This window comes from Ctenocephalides felis, unplaced genomic scaffold, assembly GCF_003426905.1.
Source record: "Ctenocephalides felis isolate EL2017-DRISC unplaced genomic scaffold, ASM342690v1 CF-g0.4_SCAFFOLD_03573, whole genome shotgun sequence".
Taxonomy (NCBI): domain Eukaryota; kingdom Metazoa; phylum Arthropoda; class Insecta; order Siphonaptera; family Pulicidae; genus Ctenocephalides; species Ctenocephalides felis.
The window spans coordinates 13,052,210-13,068,421 of NW_020539727.1; the positions used below are offsets into that span (position 1 = coordinate 13,052,210).

At 28.2% G+C, this 16,212-nt stretch overlaps 1 protein-coding gene across 1 annotated transcript; it reads right to left on the bottom strand.

The window, feature by feature from the left end:
- Positions 1 to 7,068: 7,068 nt before the first annotated feature.
- Positions 7,069 to 13,600, bottom strand: LOC113389211 (thymus-specific serine protease-like). The gene is made up of 9 exons (XM_026626271.1): positions 13,473 to 13,600; positions 12,604 to 12,697; positions 11,983 to 12,123; positions 11,031 to 11,169; positions 10,295 to 10,427; positions 9,580 to 9,727; positions 8,799 to 8,934; positions 7,634 to 7,812; positions 7,069 to 7,238 (listed from the first exon to the last, which is right to left on the bottom strand). The coding sequence occupies exons 3-9, from the start codon at positions 12,071 to 12,073 to the stop codon at positions 7,129 to 7,131; spliced, it is 936 nt and encodes a 311-aa protein (XP_026482056.1). The 5' UTR covers positions 12,074 to 12,123; positions 12,604 to 12,697; positions 13,473 to 13,600; the 3' UTR covers positions 7,069 to 7,128.
- Positions 13,601 to 16,212: the final 2,612 nt, after the last annotated feature.

Genomic DNA, 16,212 nt, shown 5'->3' on the forward strand with positions numbered 1-16,212 from the left:
CCACCATCTTCTGCTTTTTTTATACATATTGTTCTCTTAAATCTTCTCAAGATCATTTTTCTTGACAGATGTCCTGAAGATGGAACGTACCTAGTTCCGAAACGTCGACAGTAAATAAATAAAAAAAAGATTTAAAAAAATTTTTTTTTGTTTTTTATTACTTTTTGATTCTTTGTTCGATGCTCTACAAATATTTATTAATCCAAGACTCCACGATATAATATATTTCTACTGACCCGGTGAACAAAAAACCGTGAACATTCCATGGACGACTAAAAATTTAAAAAAATTTGGAAATGAGATTGTGGGTAAATTAGAATAATCAATACCATACCAGAATTTTTTTTCAATACATGTATAATTATTTCTCATTTGTACAACAAATTTATGACCATCCATTACCTCAAGGTGTGTCCGGATGAAGAACCGACAGGAACTGTTGGGATCATAATATCTTCATAGATTTTGCGTGGGTTCAGGTGTTTATTACACCTTATTACACCGATATATTATAATATAACAACATGTATAGAATAAGAATGTATGTATCTATATATCTTTTCATACATATTAATTTTTCCGTGTATTTGTAAAGTGCAGAGGTGTCGCAATGATTGCAAGTTTGTCCCAGCAGAATGTTGAGTAATAATTCGACTTGGTAGGAATACTTTCTAAAATCACAACGAGAAATAAATGTGGGCAAATAGTCATAGTTAATAATAATAATAACTAGTGGTGTATGGCATCGTGCCTTAAGGCAAATTGCTGGAACTTCCCGTACCGTAATGAAATATTCGAGGAATATTAACGTTTTCAAATATATATTATTACAAATACTGTAACTTTCATTATTTTTGCTATCTTGTTATATCTGAGCAAATCAAATGTAAATCATAAATCAATTTATCTCCAGAACATTAACAATCGAAATTTCATTTCGAATTTAATTTCAAAAAAAAAAAATAGTTGCCTAATTTACACAAAATTGAAAAGTGCTCCCGTCTAACCGTCTAAACGCATTCGCAAATAATTCTGTATGACATTTTCACTTATACTGTGCTTAGCTTGGCGGCATTTTCACATTTTTCAAAAGTTTTCACAAAATTGGAAAAGTGCTCCAAGTCTAAACGCACTTGGGTGAACATTTGTACCAGAGTGGCACTTAGACTGTGCGTGGGTAATTTTTTGAATTTTTAATCCAAAAATATTTTATGAAAAATAAAAAAGATGTAATAATTTTTTATCCTCAAAGCAATTGTTTTGTCAATACAAGCAGAAATTTTTGTAGATCACTCAAATTGGACGCTTAGTTCACTCAAAAACTGCCATTGTTTGCGCTATGTATCTTCGAAATGGCGGGACCTGTCTTTGCCAAAAACTAATCACCTCTTCTCCCAACTATTACAAATTAAATGTTTGTTAAATTATTCAAATCCGATACCGTTCTCGCAAAAACTCGATTTGTATTTCTTGCACTCTTTGCTCCGTATTTCCGTAATGGCTGGACCTGCCTTTGCCAAAAACTAATCAGCACATCTCCCTATCAATAGGGATCGAATGTTTTTTTAAACTATTCAAATTGGTTGATCAGTGCGCCCGAAAACGTGGACGAAAAAATGCGGACATACAAGACACACACACACACACACTTACACACACATCCATTTTTTCTGATGTATGCCAAAATGCTCAGAAACCTTCCGAACGTCTAGAAATGTAAAAATTTTCATTTCCGATTTTTGGCCCATTACTATAACTACCCTAAGGGAAGTTAATAATTTTATATGAAATTTGGTGTAAAAATCTGCCATTTACCAAATCTGGCAAGGTTGGTGTCTAATGTACCAAATATACTGATAAGTTTACCACCATTTATCACTTATGATTGACGTTTATTCTCGTCATAGAGAACTGGCAAAATTTTGTGTATCGAGGAGCTTAATTTATTTATTTATAATAATTTACAAATCATAATTCTTATGTCCATGGACTTCGAAGATGTTTTCCGCATTCCAGAAGAGAACTTATTGGCTGTTAGATGTAGTTCTTTAGGAGACTCTTCCATTTTGCATGTTTTCCTAAAATAGAATTATTTATGAAGGCAAAAACACTTACTACAGCGTTCAGAAATACCGCAAATTGCACGCCGGAATTATTTATGGACGAGGAGGAATAATTAGGAGGCACAAGGTTTTAAAAACTTAAAAACCGTTTGAAAGATATTAATTAGGAATTGTGCTGATTACTTTTTGGTAAAGATCGATCAAACCGTTTTCTTGTATAATGCGTTAAATTTTTTTTCTACTATTTTTATGAATTTTTTTTACGGTAGATACTACTATAGTCTTATAAATCATACTAAAATATTACGGCCCTACGACAAGTCAATTAATTTTAAAAATTCATCAGAGTTTGCAAAAATTAGTATCGTTTTTTTTGGCATTTGTCAAAATTAGACCTCTGATAGACGTTTTCTCAAAAACGCCTGAACCGATTTCAAAAATTTAAAAACTATTTGATGTAACTCAATGAAGTCTATCGTTTATCATATTTAGGCGACGATCTGCCAAGCCGTTTCTTTGTAATTCGGTAAAAAGTGTTAAACTTTTTGTCTACAGTTTTTTCGCCCACAGTTTTTTTACGAAAAAACTTTGTTCGTACGAAAGATGCAGAATAAAATTACGAATAAAATGGCATATAAATGGTTAAGTGTGTTCATATAATTTTCTCAAGATTTTTCGATTTTCCTGAAATTTTACGATAGCAACTCGCCTGTAGGCATTTGTTAAAATCAAAATTAGACGATTTACTTGGTACAATGATAGAGTACTTGGTCTTGATGAACATACTAAACCATTAAAGTCCTACGGAAACTGGTTCAATTATAAAAATTATCGATTTTCAAAAATTTGCTTTTAGAAAATACTCCGTTCATTCGTTTTCAATGATGTGTAATAAATTCACTCGGAATACTTTTAATCACTCATAAATTAATGTATTTTTTATTGAGTCGATTATATGCACAAATCGGAAAGTTTATGTAACTTGGCTCAAGGCAAAATACCAATACCAACTAGTTTTTTCTTCTAATCTATAATAATCAGACTCAGGGGCTGGTTTTGTCGTAAAATAGACCATTGTTATGGCAAGGCTATTTTACGCTGCGTTCTTCATACGAAATGGTACTAAATATGTAAAAATGTCGTGTGGTTGCTGTACAGTCAGGCGTTTTAGATAGAAAACCCATCCTAAAACACGCATAAACGTCAAAAAACAATCTTATCATAAATGCTTCTTTGTGATATGACTTGATAACATGTGAGTGCAGTTGTATTTTATGTGTAAATCGCCTGATCATACATAGCATTTTGACAGTATTTAATACCATTTTGTATGAAAAGCGCTACGTATGCAGTTCAATAGTTAATTTTTTTAACTGGTTATAAATGAGAAACTCGAGTAAATATATTACTACTTTCACTAAGAAATAATTTGTACAAATATTGAAGTAACGACTTCAAACATCTCAAAATGACTTTTAGGTGTTAATTAAGTGTTTAAACATTTCCTAAAGGGCCGTCTTAAATCTCACGTGCATTATCGAATTGAGGTGTGAATTTATATATATATATATATATATATACTGTAAAAAACACACTTCCTAAAAATTAAATTGAGTAATTTGTAAAATTTTTCATTTTCTAATTTCATCTACTGTAAAAGGCCTTCTAAAATATTAGAGGAACTAGAAAGTTTCAGTGTACAACTTTGTCTGATGATGGAATAATCGATCTGAACTCAAATTAAACTAGATAGATAAAAAAGATTTATTCCGAAACCTATCTTCTTACTAATTCATTATCTTTGTGTACAATTGGGATCAAATCAGTACAGTATTTTAGAAGTATACTAAAAATCTTTATGTTGGTTCTTAAATTTGGAATTAGCTTCATAAATATTCAGCAGATAATTTTTGAAGAAGTTATGATCAGTGTGTAAAATTGTAGGGAGCAATTAAATGCGTTTTGTCTAAGAGTTTTTATAAAAATATTGTTCTAACTTTTTTGTTTTGGTGTATACTTTTAGGAGCTCTTTATATATATTATATATATATATATATAATGTGAGCTCGTTTCTCAAGTTTGCATCTGGTAGTAACATTCCATTCTAACAAAACCGCAAATCTAGGAATGTCTTGAGTTTTGCTCATTTGTCTCTTTGCTGAAGACAACACACAAACATATAAATTTATATATATATATATATATATATATATATAAATATATATTATATATATTAGAGTGATGTGGGACATTTGACAATTATGCAAATGACATAATTCCCATGGAGGGTTTTGCAGAGTAAAAGAGCACCTTTTAGGGTAGACTTTTGATGAAATTAATCAAGCCCTCGTAAAAGTAGACAGTTAAAACTGTACTTCATTTTGTCAATATATATATATATATATATATATATATATATATATATATATAGAAGCAATAAAAGTGCAATATTTTTCCTGATGTTCCATGAAGACAGCGTTTTTGAACAATTTGCAGAGTAATGTAAAATTTTAAGTGGCTTGGGACAAAATATATGATATATATATATATATATATATATATACATTATCAGAATATCTATTCTTCCCCTATTTTTCCAATCACTTAAGGGTAAAGAGTATTAGGTCAACCAGAATCCTTGATGGAGCAATATCAATAAATACAACACGACCAAACATAATTATGGCTATTTGTCCAGGAATAATCGTAACATTTTACTTTCGGGATAAGAAATTAGTACTTTGAGGGAATTGATACCACTAAAATAAAATATACCACTTTCTTAAATTGACATCGATATTGTAGAGGATTTTTTCCAAAAAATTAGTTGTAAAAGATTATCAGGTGCAACCAAATTTGTTGTGTCTATCGATTCAAATACATTATTTATTTATTTATTTATTTATTCATTAGACGCCAATTACAAGGAGTTTCTCTAATAATTACTTTCTATATTCTGTTAATTGAAGTAGTTATTAAATAAACCGTTTTTTTTTAGCCTTACCTTGAGAATTAATATAGTCAACAGTTTACGTTGCAAACATTTTTGTTTAATTAACACTTTTTGCATCAAATTTCAAAATATCCATTTATCTATATGAAAGTAACATTTTAATAAAGAACAAAAGTCATTATAATAGTTAAATATTTTTGTTGTATTGATATTGAAAAATATTGGACTTGGGATACTCCCTTGAGGAACACCAGTGGCTATGTACTTTAACGTAGCACCATTATTTTCTATGAAATTTTCTATTAATCCGATGTATTAATTAATTTAGTACATACGTCTACTGTGAATTTGTAAAGCAAAATTATTTCGATATTTGTGTGTTATCTACATGGTCACCCAGCCTTAGTTATTATTTGTATCAATTACACTGGCCACTCGATAGAAAATTATTTCTATCAAGTTCCACTGACTAATAACTTATGAAAAGCTATAATATATATATAGATTTGATAATATTATGATGATATTGAAAAATAGTGGACTTAGAATACTTCCTTGAGGAACACCAGTGTATATAAAATAAAGCAAATTTTATTTTTATAAAATTGCCTTTAATTTAAATAACTATAATTTTGATGTATTATATAATTTGGTAACTATTTCTACTGTAAATTCTAAAAGCAAAATTATTTCGATATTTGTATGTTATGTACATGGTCACGCAGCCTTAGTTATTATTTCTATAAAATTCCACTGACTACTAAATGTTAATTATAAAAACTCATTATAATAGTTAGTTTAACATTTTTTGCATAGATTTGTTCAATACTGCAATTTTAAATATATTTTGTTATATTGATATTAAAAAATATTTCACTTAGGACTCTTCCTTTTTTTATAAAATTGTCGATTATTTAAATAACTATCAGTTCGATGTATCAAATAATTTTTAACAGTTTTCACTTTGGTAAACTCTGATTAAGTACTTTAACACATTGATAAATTTAGACTCTGATTAAGTATTAAATACTTTTTAAGTACTTTAGGACTTTGATAAATTTAAACTCTAATTAAGTACGTTAGGATCGTTATAAATTTACACTGTTATTGAGTACTTAAGGACCTTGATAAATTTAGACTCTTCTTAAGTACTTCAAGACCTTCATAAATTAAGATACTTATTAAATACTTCAGAGCCTGGATAAATTTAGACTCTGATTAGGTACTTTAGGACCTTGATAAATTTAGACCCTGAGAAAGTACTTTAAGATTTTGATACATTTAGACTCAGATTAAGTGCTTTAGGACCTTAATAAATTTAAACTCTTTTTAAAAACTTCAGGATATTAATAAATTTAGACTCTGATTAAGTACTCTAGTACCTCAGTTTCTACTGTAAATTCTAAAAGCAAAATTATATTCATATTTACGTGTTATGTACATGGTCACCCAGCCTTAGTTATCATTTCTATGAAGTTTCACTGACCACTAAATGTCAATTATGGTGAATTATGATCCACTTCGATCATATTAGGACATTTGTCGTATTTGCCAACTACTGGGTTAATTTACAGTCCCAGATATATATAGGGCGTTTATAATAAGGGTTGTTTGACGGTAACCAGACACTATCGGAAATAAGGGCTTCATAATTAAGAGATTGCATATTGTGCTAATTATTACACTATGATGTAACAAGATACACTTACTCATGTAATAGACATATGGGTGTTTGATACAATAAATAAATGTTTTTATGAGAATTCGTTAGAGGAAAGTTAACTCTTGTTTTGTTAGATATTTTACATCATAATGTATGAGCTCTATTTTTTTGCTACTAATTTACAAGATAATAGATTACAACTTACAATAGATCTGAGAGTAAAATATTCAAATAGTGAGGGCATTTAAAAGTCCAAAAATTTTTAAGACTTCCAGGAATATCCTAAAAATTGATTTTCAATTTAATTTCAAGTAAGTATTCAGTTTTATATAAATATCTTGAGATGAGAAATGAAATTATTTCTATAAGCAACTGATTCATGAAATCAATTATGCGTTTTTGGAATACTTTATTTAAATTTAACATAATTATTTTTAGTATTATTATTATTATTCCGAGAGCCATTTGCTTATCAATTGCTGCACACGCAATTTTGCTGCTTTCATTTGAGGCAAATCTTTTTCTGATATGGATTCCAAGTCTTGGCAATGAGAAGTACCTAAAATATAAAAAAAATTGTCAAAGGCACAAATTTGAATTTAGTACTAATCTTGCTTCTGACGTCAGAAAGAATTCATCTGATTTTAATATTGCTGATGCTCCAAAAAGAAAAAGTTCCAAAAGGTAAAGTTCCATAGGGAAAAAGATCCTTGGAGAAGAATAAGTTCCATAGAGAAGTTACAGAAAACAGGAATTTTAAAAAAAATCTGAAGTTTACAAAAAGTCGATTTTACAGAAACAAGGAAGTCCCAGAAGAAAGATTCTTTAAAAAATGTGAAGAGTTAACTGAAATGATCACTTTGAGTAAAATTTCCTAAGACGTTAAATATCTAGATCTATTCATAGACGTTAACTTTTTTGTCTAATTTGTGTCTATAATTTTTGGTTCATTACCTGTAACTATTATAGTAGGTGTATCTTCATTCAAATCCTGCAAAACTCCAATGGCATGCCAAGGATCAATTGTACCATGTGTGAAAATCACTTTTGTTAATTTTGGTTTTAGGCCACCATAAACTATATTTGTTCTGTTGATGCCATTATGGAGGACTTGGTTGCTACTTCCGACGAACCTGATGGAAAAATAGACATATGTTATATAAATAACATATATCAAATTTACAATAAAAAATAATGGCCATTTTCAAAAAGTTATTTAAATAATCGACAATTCTATAAAAAAAATAATTGCTCTACGTTAAAGTACATAGCCACTGGTGTTCCTCAAAGAAGTATTCTGAGCCCAATATTTTTCAATGTCATATAATAACATGTTATGTAATATTAGATGTAAACAAAATTATGTTGGTTTTGAAAATAAATCTACGAAGATTTGGTGGAAAGTTGTCTAGTTCTCGAAGGTTCAGTTGAACTAGTTTTAGAAGTTTTTGGTGACACTAAATATTAGTTTTTGGCATTTATTGGTAAAGAAAGTTGTGATTGTGGTAATAAGAATGGTTTGGTTACTTTTTATAATTGAGTTATAATTTATCGATTGGAGGACAAAGACTGCAAAAAATTACAACAGTTGATATTAATAAACCTAGATAATCATAAAGGTGTTATATCAAATAGAAAATAGGGAAACCCAAGAACAAATTTCAGCAGTATGATTGTACCATTGACTTTGGATTTGGAATTTTGATACTTAACTAGGATTATTTAATGTACAATCTATAGTTTTGCTATAAAATAGTAAATATAACTTCCGATAAACCTAATAGAAAAATAGATATGTGTTATGTAATATTTGGTATAAACAAAATTTGGTTGGTTTCGCAGAAACATCTATCAAGATTTTCTGGAAAAATGTCCAGTTTTTGAAGGTTTGGTTTAGAAGTTTTTGGTGGCATCAAATGTTAGTTAAAGGAATTTATTGAGCAAAAAAGTTGTAGTTGTGGTAATACAAATGGTTTGACTTCTTTTTATAATTGTCGTCTACTTATCAAAGACCTGATATTTCTAGTATAGGTTTTTGTACTCTATTGTAATTTACTTGCTTTATAATATCTCTTTTTTGTGCTAGAAGTTTCTCTGAGAAAATTTACTTTCAACTTACCCATGTCCATAAGTTTGATCACATAGAGCTTCATAATATTTTAGAGTATTTGCTCCATTTCCAAAGGGTTGTTTGATGGATTTATCAGTTTGGAAATATCCATATTCGGTGCAGGTTTGGTAAATCCATTGTCTTACTAGAAATTATAAAAGAAACCTTGGTCAATATATTATTATAGACTTAAATATAGTGCTCTGCCAAAAACGGAGAAAAAATTAATTGGTGTATATATTTAATGGACAACTAATTTTTTGCATTGATTGTTGTTATTGGATAAACTTGATTAGTAGGCAATTTAAAATTTCTAATCATACATATTATGTTTTATATGATTTAAATACAAATTAGACTTTCAAATTAAACTGCCCCCAAGGAAGAAAATCTGGCTGGGGCAATATATTACATTAATTTGCAACATGGATTTGATTTAAACTTGTTGACTCTCGTTGGCTGATTGTGTTTCTAATAGTTTCTAAATTTCTAATTATATTTATATTGCGTTTTTTTATTCAATTTAAAATTGAAATAGTCAAATGAAATGTATATATATATAATATGAAAACTGTTTTCATAATCTCTCATACCAGGCATCTCTGTCTGACTGAGATATGAAAATAATGTATATATACATACATACAAGGTTGTCAAATATCTCCCTTCCGCCTTTTCGTATTATAAACCAAGAGCAAAAAAGCGGAAGGGAGATATTTGACAACCTAATATATATATATATATATATATATATAAATAAAAATTAAAAAAAATTAAACTAAATTCTTACATCCTCCAACTGAAGCCTGATGCATCCAGGAGTCATTCCTCAAAAAGTTGACAATTGGTTGAAATTTTAAATTGACACATCTATTGCCCCATTTGGTTCTAAGGAATTTTGCCAAAGTTGCCATTTCTGAACTATTACTGGCTTCAGCCTTGGAAAAAAAAAACAAAATTAAATAGACAAAAATAATAAAAATATTAGCATCAAATAATTTATGATGAATGAATAAAGTTTGTCAAGATGTTGTGGGTAAAATTCCAATGATTTAGTAGAAGGTGGATCAATTTTAGTCAGTAAACTATTACTGGTTTACTCTTGAAAAAAAATTGGTAATAACCAAATATCAATTTAAATTAATTTGTGATGAATAAGTGAAGATTCTCACGCTATTGTGTCACTTGTTTTTTGTTCTAAGATTTTTTATTGTACAATATTGTATTTTATTTAATTATCATAGAACTTTAGTGTCAATCGCAATTATCATGGGCATTTCTAATTTACTGCAGATTTTGTGATGCACTATCAAAAAAATACCTAATTGTCTGGAAATCTGGATTCTTTTAGTATACTTAGTGATTATGAACCGTTTACTTTAGAACATTGGCTAAAATTATCGATTTCTTCAAATAATATGGAATTTGCTTTAAGATCCATAAATCTAAATTATATATATATATATATATATATATATATATATATATATATATATTATTCTTACGTTCAAAAATCTGCAAACACTTTCAACATCTCCTGGCTCGTGATATTGTACAGTTCCAGAAAATGCATTTGCTATTGTTGAGAAAAAGTTGGCAAAATCCAATGGTGAATCTGGTTCTATTGGAGGACAAAGACTGAAAAAAAATTGCAATAGTAGATATTAATAAACTTAGATAATAATAAAGTTGTTAAATCAAATAGGCAAAAGAGAAAGCCAAGACGAAATTATAGCAATATGATTTTGCAATTGATTTTGGACCTAGAAATTTGACGGTCAACCAGCATTGTTTAATCTAGCATCTATAGTTTTGCTACAAATTAGTAAATATATTGTTTGTAGATTTATTATGAAAGAGTAAAATTTATTTTAGCCCTTTGTATAACATTTGCCTTGACTTTAAACATGAACCTAAATAATTAAGAGTGTACATGAAAAATTATCCTACAGCTAATGCAAAGACAAATTTAAGGAAAGACATTCTGTAATTGAATTTGGACTTAGGAATTTTGATGCACATAAAAATAATAGTAAAAATATTTTTTTTAAGTTTCAAAATAATAATAAATAGTAATATTTTAGCAACAAAGGGTACAACTTCAAATATTTCAAATGTAATAAGTCATCTGCAAATTGACCTACAGTGGTGCAATTTTCTTGCAAAAATACTAAGGAGGTTTTTTACCTCCAGTTGATGCGTAGAGTTTTATGATTCTTTCGTATTTTTTTCTATACTTACTTGAAAGTTTTGGCAACAACTTCAACACCAGCAAGTCCCTGAAATGCTTTCCTGATTTGTTGGGTAGCTTTTTGGACAACTTCATAACATCTCATGCCACTGAGAGAACTCATGGCTGTACCCACAACTTCTAAATATTCTGAAAATAAAAAAAACAAGAAAAAAATTGAGTAACTAGAAATTAATTACCAATATCAAATTGATGATCTTGAAAGATTTGACATTGTTGATAAAGTTTTTGAAGTCTTAGTTGGTTTAAACTAGATATCAAATTATTTATCATGAGGAGAGATGTAACTAAGGAGTCCAAAGAAAGCTTCAATGTAGCAAATGTAGTAATTAATTTTTTATTTGGCAGCATCAAATATATGGATCTTCAAAAGTGTACATTGTCGAATTATCTGGGAAGTCTTGCTACTGAAGTATTTGGTGATAAATAATTTAAGGACTGGAGTTAGAATTAAGTAGTCTGAGACTACGAGGAGTCTGAACTAAAAATTATTTGCTAGTATCATTTGAATGGATCTTAAAAATTTACATTATCAATTAATCAAGGAAGTCTTGATGATGAGTTTTGGAAGTCAAAATTGGTATGAAAGAGTACATCAATGATTTAATATGATGAAAAATAGAATTTAGAAGGTGCAATAAATGACACAAAAGTATGGTAATATTGCAAGTATTCAAGTCCAGAAGGTATTGTTTTTCATTATGACTAAACCGCAATATAAACATCCCTTTGGCAATAATGTTGACAATGACAACCTTTGACACCTTGGTCTTAGAAGTCTTACATGTATCACTTTTTCCAGAAAGTGTTGTTTTTCATTATGATTAAACCACAATATAAACGTCATTTTCAGCAATATTTTTGACAATGACAACATTTAACTCTTGGTCTAGATTCCAGGTGCATGTAACATTTTTATTTTCACTTTTTTTTTAGTCTGACCTTTAAAATCGGCTACTGCCACCATTGGAGCACTGGAGGCTAAAGCCATGTCCGCCAAATGTGGGTATTTTAATCGGAACCAAGCCGCCATACTTCCAGCATAGGAACCACCAATTGCAACCACTTTACTATGTTCGAGACCTTGAAAAAATAAAAAATATTAATCATAAAGATTTTTGTTAACTAAAATTTGGTAATTTTTTCATTTCATCTCATCTATTTACACACACATTTGGACATTTGTAAATAGATAAAATGAAATTAAATTGGACATTAAGTAAATCTGTTGGCTATTATGACAAAAGTAAGATATTATCTTATATGATAAAAATAGCTGTAGATAAGTAATACAGTTCTTATCAAATTTATTTTATACTTTAACTGTCTGTAAATTAATATTATTAATAATTAATATTGTACCATTTCCTTTTATTCATTATCTTTTATTTGAAAAACAAACTGGCAATGACTTTTCAGTACACTTGGGTAAATGTTTTTGTTCTATAAATCTTTTTTTTTTAAAAAATAAATGGTAATGACTTTCCAATACATTTGGGTGTACTATGTTTTTGTTCTATAATTATTTGTTATTGGAATTTATTGAATAATTAATTGTATTACCTGGAATAGTTTTTTTGATATGTTAACAAAATATGCCAAATCTGCCAAAGCTTGATCAACGTTCAGAAATTGCAAGCTCTCTACTGAAGTGTCTCTGTAAAAAAAGAAAAATTCACATTTTAATTTATATTTACTATTATACATTTATGCAAAACATAATATTTTATGGAACTAATGTAAATTGCTAGTGTAATTAGAAATGAGCCGAATTATGCAGTTGATATAGTAATAGTACAATTTCATATACCTGGGTACACTTTTTGATATTGGCTTTATACCATAAAAATTTGTATAAGCACATGTATATTATATCATATCATACAAAAGCTTATAAAATTATCTAAAAGTTGCCATACAAAGTTTAATAACATTTAGAACAAATATTGACAAATAATTAGGCCTAAACTTGAAAGTCCTAAAACTTTGTGATGAATTTCATATACCTGGGTACACTTTTTGATATTTGGCTTTATAAAAATAAAAATAAAAACATAAAAATTTGCTTAAAAACATGTATATATTTTATGTCATAAAAAAGCTCATAAAAGTATCTGAGAGATTCCGTATAAAGTTTAATAACATTTAGAACAAATAATAACAAATAATTAGGCCTAAACTTGAAGGTCCTAAACTACGTGATGAATTTCATATACTTGGGTACACTTTTTGATATTATAACATTAAAATTTTGCTTGAACAGGTGTATTATATTATATCATAAAAAAGCTTATACAATTATCTGAAAGTAGACTGAGTCCCCATTCTCAAAAATTTAAAATTCCCAATAAATCTCTTGTCAACTTAGGACAAGTACCAAAAATTCGTTGTATTTCTCTAGTTGTTTTTTTTAGAATTTTATTTTTACTTACTCTGTGGGTCGACTAAATCCATAAAATCTGTGTTCAGTATAAAACATGTATCCAGAATGTTGTTTGGCCATATCGTAAACTTGGCCACCCATTAAGGACCCATCATTTATAGTCCATTCACCACCAATGTATAAATTATAGGGCCACCAGGTTTGAAAAACTCGTCGTTGGAGAGATATCTCTGGATAAAAAAATTAATAAAACATTACAGTATGAATAGTAAATTATAGTAATGAATTGGAAAAATAAATATCCAAAAAAAAATTGAAATTTTTTTGTACACCCGCTTGCCACACCACATATAATATTTATAGATGAATTTCATATACACTTTTTGATATTTGGCTTTTTATAACATCAAAAGTTGCCTAAGTACATGTATATTACATTACATCATAAAAAAGCTTATACAATTCTCTTAAAGTTGCCTTGCAAAGTTTAATAACATTGGAACAAATAATAACAAATAATTAGGCCTGAACTTGAAAGTTTGAGTCGATTTACTTTGTAAACAAAAGTTGAGCCAAAAGTAGAACAAATCTATTAGAAATTTAATTCTTTAGTAGATAAAAATATAACTAATGGTGTATGGTATCGTGCCTTAAGGCAATTGCTGGCGTTTATGGTCTTAACGAACCCCCTAAAATATTATAGGCCTACGAAAAATATTTTAATTTTAAAAATTAAAAATTCATCAAATTTGGAATTCCATTCCTCTCTTACCATTTGCCATGTTCTGTTATCTCTAGGGTTAAAATGGTCCAATCTTTGGGTAATATAATTATTAGGAATATTATGCCTAGATTTTGGTGTAATTTTAATAGGTTCTCTGGTTCTTAGTGTATAAAATCGAAAATTAAAAATGCTGAAGCGTTTCCGAAAAAAAGTGCTGAAAGCACTAAACTAGTATTGGGACATGCATCTGGAAAAAATAGAAATTTATTAAAATATTTTACATAAAACTTTGTTCTATATAAAATTGTACAATATTCTATTACCTCACACTTCAGTAAACACTCGACAACTGATTTAACTTCAGCAAATGCAATTGCATTTTAGATAAATGCAACTATTTAAAACCTTCTATTGTGATATTTAAGATAACGAAAGTAATCTCAATTACAAGACAGATAAATTACTTTTAATCGTAAATTAAAAGTGGTTTTATCGAGTTCTGTGTCACTTGTAATTACTAATAATAGTTATCAGGGACTTTTTTAAAAGAAAAATATAGTGCTTATCTTTAGATATGGATTTAAACGTTTGAGAAAGGCAGAAATAATTAATTGATGCCAATTTACTAATTGATATAGAAAAACAACTAGAAGGGAAAGTATAGGGTTAATAACGGTTTAATATTTATTTTCTTTGCAAAATGAAAATTTTTGCATATGTTTTACGTTTTAAAGGTTTCTGAACATATTGGCATACCTTTGGCATTCAGTATATTTTTGTTGTTCAAATACTTGATTTTTTTGATTAAAAACTATTACATCATACAAGCAAAAATGCTTTCAAATAAATTTGTCTTACAAAAGTTCAAAAATATTTTTCTAAATATTATACCAAAGTATTCTAGGAAAGCTAGTTACACAATAATTATACCCAAACTTATTCCATTAGTAGGTCATTGCTTTTTTCCACAATTATTAGACCAACTTTGGGGAATTTGACCAAGCAAATCATTCCAGATTTTTCCTAAAATTATATGAGTTTTCTGAATATTATTTCCTAGATTTAGTCTATTCATTTGGTTGGTTCTACCAGTAGTCATGGAAACTGAATCGATTTACTTTGTAAACAAAGTTGGATTCAAATCGAAATGAAGCCAAAAAATAGAGCAAATCTATTAAATATTTATAGAGATATAACTAGTGGTTAAATTAAAAATTAAAATTTGTCTAAGCACATGTATATTATATCATATCATAAAAATGCTTATAAAATTGTCTGAAATTTGCTATACAAGTTCAATAACATTTGGAACAAATAAAACAAATAATTTGGCGTGAACTTGAAAGTTTGAATCGATTTACTTTGTAAACAATAGTTGGATTCAAATCGAAATTGAACAAAAAATAGACCAAATCTATTAAATATTTAATTTTTTAGTAGATAAAGATATAACTAGTAATGTATGGCATCGTCTCTTAAGGCAAATTGCTGGAACTTCCCGAACCGTAATAAATATTCAAGGAATTTCAAATGTTTTCAAATAGATTACTACTTAAATACTGTTATTCACTCATTATTCGTATTTTTTAAAGACAAAATATAAGAACTCATAAATTCGACTGGTTTTAACATAATTTCCTTCATAAGAAAAACCAACATTTTTTTATAATCTGTTAGGAAACTGATTTTTTACAATCAATCAAATAATTCAAATTTCAAATTTCAATTTCAAATTCCCCGCCAGATTTTTTGAGTTTTAATAAATATGGCTTCGTGTTAAGTCGCGCGTAGGTGTCATTCGTGAATTAAATGTCAAATATAAATGTTGTACAAATAGAATTAAATTGTTTTTTTTAATAAATAAAATGGTTTTTAAGTATTAATTGTGTGATTTGAATGTTGGATTGTGTATTATATCAAGGTATATATGATAAAATATAACTATATTGTTTTTTTTTTACATTTGTGTGCAAATTCTGAACACGACCTAACCTAACTGACGTACACATTTATTTGTTGCTTTGCTATCTTACAGTAAACTATTGGTAGGATGAAATAACAATAT

Coding starts and splice junctions, on each gene's coding strand:
- LOC113389211 (XM_026626271.1), bottom strand. CDS start 12,073: ATGGCGGCTTGGTTCCGATTAAAATACCCACATTTGGCGGACATGGCT. Junction 7,813..8,798: donor GATCAAACTTATGGACATGG/GTAAGTTGAAAG, acceptor TTTTTCCATCAG/GTTCGTCGGAAGTAGCAACC. Junction 7,239..7,633: donor ACCTACTATAATAGTTACAG/GTAATGAACCAA, acceptor TTTATATTTTAG/GTACTTCTCATTGCCAAGAC.